Consider the following 4,000-nt stretch of genomic DNA (forward strand, 5'->3'; position numbering starts at 1 on the left):
AAAATGTCAGATATTTCACAAAGCAATATTTTCACTGATATGTCCCCTAGAGTAAGAAACACAAAGGAAAGAATAAACAAATGAGACCTCACCAAAATAAAAAGCTTTTGCACAGTTAAGGAAATCAGTATTAAAATGAAAAGAGAACCAATTGTATAGGAAAACTTATTTGCTAATGATACCTCAGACAAAGGTTTGATCTCCAAAATATATAAAGAACTCTCACAACTTCACATCAGGAAGACAAACAATCTAATTAAAAAATGGGCAACGGACCTGAAAAGACCCTTCTCCAAGGAGGACATACAGAGGGCCCAGAGGCATATGAAAGGATGCTCAGCATCACTAGTAATCAGAGATGCAAATTAAAACCACAATGAGATAGCACTTCACACCAGTCAGAACGGCCATCATAAACAAATCAACAAACAATACATGCTGGTGAGATTGTGGAAAAAGGGAACCCTAGTGCACTGTTTGTGGGAATGCAAACTGGTGCACCCTCTGTGGAAAACTGTATGGAATTTCCTCACAAAACTAAAAATGGAACTGCCTTTTGACCGAGCAATTCCACTGCTGGGACTATATCCTAAGAACCCTGAAACACCAATTCAAAAGAACCTGTGCATCCCAATATTCTCACAGCACAATTTACAATAGCCAAGTGCTGGAAGCAGCCTAGGTGCCCATCAGTAAATGAGTGGATCAATAAACTACGATACACTCACACAATGGAATATTTCACAGCAGAAAGAAAGAAGGAGCTCCTACCCTTCGAAACAACTTGCATAGAATTGGAAAGTATTACGCTAAGTGAAGTAAGCCAAACGGTGAAAGACAAATGCAATATGATCTCACCTATAAGTGGAACCTAATCAACAGAACAAACTGGCAAGCAAAATATAGCCAGAGACGTTGAAACTGACAACAAACTGACAGTAACCTGAGGGGAGGGAAGAGGGAAACAATGTGGGAAAGAAGGGAAAGAGACATAAATGAACATGAATGAGGGACCCAAGGACAGATCCAAGGGGGAGTGGGATTGAGGGTGAGAGGTGGGCGTGGGTAGGGCAAGGGAAAGTGGTGGTGGGAAAATAGAGATAACTATATTCAAACATCAATTAAAAAGTATAAAAATAGTTAATAACCCATATTTTGTATGTTATATATTATATAACATACTCTTTTTTTTGTTTGGACACTTTAATTTCTTTTGAACATAAGTCACTGTTTGCAAGCTAGGAAACATAATTAAACTAAAGCAGTCTAGTCCCCTGGAGATCCAAGCCAAATCTTGTAATCTTTAGCAGAATGACATCATAACCCAAGGTGTTAACAATGGGATTTTAAACTCTAAGTAACAACCACTTACCTACATTTTTTCCTTAGAAAACAGCCAAAAATCCAGTCTTTAAAGGCATGATATACTGAACACCTTCTTTTAAAATATTTAAGTTTTATTGAATTTACTGGGGGCGACATTGGTTAACAAATTTATATAGGTTTCAGATGCACAGTCCTATAGTGAGTACACGGTGATGTACTCAGTACATCATGTGTATATCATGTTCACCAACCCAAGTCAAGTCTCCTATGACCCTTTATTCCCTCATACCCTTTTCTACCACCTGCCACCCCACTTTCCTCTGGTAATCACTGTACTATTGTCTGTGTCTACAAGGGGTTTTTTTTTCTTTGCTTAATCCCTTTTTCACTCAGCAGAACATCTTAATCTATAAAGGATAGAATTACCCAAATTATATGGTACCCAACCTATTGGTGAACCAGATCAGAACTGGCTGAGAAGTGGTGAACAGAGAAAGTGTTTACATTTTCAAAACTTGCTCTGAGGTGTAAAAAGTTCCTGTTGCTCTTAATAAGAAAGCATGTAAAAATATTACAGACGCATTTACACTAATATTTAATTTTGCCAAGGTCTTTCACTAGAATATGAAGTTAGAGCATAGAGGATAAGACACCTAGATATTTTCAAAATAAATTACTTAGTAATAATAAATTTGACATACTGAATTCTTCCATTCGCCACAAGAACAAACTGACAATACAGACTATTTTTGAAAACGCTCAGCTCCAGAAAGAACGGCAGCAGCAACACTTTCCACTACAGAATAGACCACCCACTTTTCCCAATCAACATTGCTATTCCTCCATGATACAAACTCAGAGAAATTTGTCAACTTTTAGTCAGGGCCAGGAGCTGAAAAACAGAGCGTGCTCTAATTAGCTAATTGTAAGCTCAGTTAATATCTTTAGGACCTACCCATAAAACTTGGCCATTGTTTTGTTAAACATCTGCAAACTGCAGGATTCCTTAGCCCTTAGCCATAGTTTCCGTTCCATATCTTTAAGCTGAGCTCAGTCCCATCTTACTGCTCCTCAGGGCTGAGGTGGGTGCTGGTCGTCAAAGCCTGGAATGTCATCGCTGGAGTAACCCAGGCAGCCTTTGGACGCATGGCAGGCGATGTGAAGGTGGAAGAATTCCAGCAGGAGCACTAGGATGTCACTGATCAGGACAGGAGCGCAGGTCTGACCCCCGCCCCACCCGCTCGCTGCCCCCTGGCTGATATAGCCCTCTGGCAGGAAGGAGCCTATGATACTGAGAAAGGTGCCAATCAAAAAAAGCACTGTAATGAGCAAAATGGCCTTATGTGGGATCTTAAGAGAACTTTTCTTTTTTTCAAATATATTTTATTGATTATGCCATTCCAGTTCTTTATTTTATATATATATACATATATATATATATTATTGATTATACCATTACAGTTGTTCTATTCCCCCCTTCATTCCCCTCCACCCACACACTCCCCCCCCCACCATTCCCCCCCTTAGTTTATAACCAGGTGTCTCAAGTTCTTTAGATTCTATATTTCCCCCACTATTCTCACCCTCCCCCCTATTTTCTACCTACTGTCTATGCTATTTTNATTTTTCATCTTCTTTTTCTTATATAAGTCCCTTTAGCATTTCATATAATAAGGGCTTGGTGATGATGAACTCCTTGAACTTGACCTTATCTGAGAAGCACTTTATCTGTCCTTCCATTCTAAATGAAAGCTTTGCTGGATAGAGCAATCTTGGCTGTAGGTCTTTGGATTTCATGACTTGGAATACTTCTTTCCAGCCCCTTCTTGCCTGTAAGGTCTCTTTTGAGAAATCCGATAACAGTCTGATGGGTACTCCTTTGTAGGTGACTGTCCCCTTATCTCTTGCTGCTTCTAGGATTCTCTCCTTCATTTTAGTCTTGGCTAATGTAATTATGATGTGCCTTGGTGTGTTCCTTCTCGGGTCCAACTTCTTTGGGACTCTCTGTTTAAAAGGACTTTTCTTAAACTGAAGGTCAGTGTAACCATCATCCCTGCTAGAGAGCCTTGAGTATCTCACTTTACTACTGGGGATTCCAGGAGCCAGATTGGTAGGAGATGGCATTGTAATACGCTGACACAAGGACAGTCAACGTAATGTGTCAGGTCGCCACTAGCCAACAGCTCACTTGTTCGTGGATGGAAACAGAGATGCTCATGACAATGTACACTACATTCTTACAATCAAGCAAATTAGAGAAAAGAAAATGTTAATAAGAAAATCATGAGGAAATTACACATAGTATTTACTGAAAATAATCTGTGTATAAGGGGATGCACGCAGTTCGAACCCATGTTGTTGGTCAACTGTATTTTGCAAAGGAGGAAACTGAGGCTTAGAGAGGTTAAGTAACTTATTCAAAATCACACAGATAGTAAGTGTCAGAGTCTGGATTCAAGTCTATCTGATTCCAAACATTTTAACCTCTATTTAGTAACTAAATTTAGTACTGAATGTACGTATCCCTCAATAGGAACTTTAAAATTTATGCTAAAAATCATCTAAGTTAGTGGTTTTTTAAAGGTATTACTTCAGCCATTTTGGGTATTCACACTCACAAAGTGTGTGCATTTGTTTTTATAATGCTTCTGATTGGTCTAGTGTTGCAGTTTTA

The 4,000-nt window shown here is 39.0% G+C and overlaps 1 protein-coding gene across 1 annotated transcript; it reads right to left on the reverse strand.

Annotated features, from left to right (window-relative positions):
- Window positions 1-2,397: 2,397 nt before the first annotated feature.
- Window positions 2,398-3,450, reverse strand: LOC118990773 (transmembrane protein 230-like). Its single transcript, XM_037051547.1, has 2 exons — window positions 3,328-3,450; window positions 2,398-2,676 (listed from the first exon to the last, which is right to left on the reverse strand). Exons 1-2 carry the CDS (start codon window positions 3,448-3,450, stop codon window positions 2,398-2,400), a joined length of 402 nt encoding a protein of 133 aa, XP_036907442.1.
- Between the last annotated feature and the right edge of the window lie 550 nt (window positions 3,451-4,000).

This window comes from Sturnira hondurensis, unplaced genomic scaffold, assembly GCF_014824575.4.
Source record: "Sturnira hondurensis isolate 20B ecotype Veracruz unplaced genomic scaffold, ASM1482457v3 Scaffold0007222, whole genome shotgun sequence".
NCBI classification, from domain to species: Eukaryota; Metazoa; Chordata; class Mammalia; order Chiroptera; family Phyllostomidae; genus Sturnira; species Sturnira hondurensis.

Coding starts and splice junctions, on each gene's coding strand:
- LOC118990773 (XM_037051547.1), bottom strand. CDS start 3,450: ATGCCATCTCCTACCAATCTGGCTCCTGGAATCCCCAGTAGTAAAGTG. Junction 2,677..3,327: donor AAAGTCCTTTTAAACAGAGA/GTCCCAAAGAAG, acceptor AGTTCTCTTAAG/ATCCCACATAAGGCCATTTT.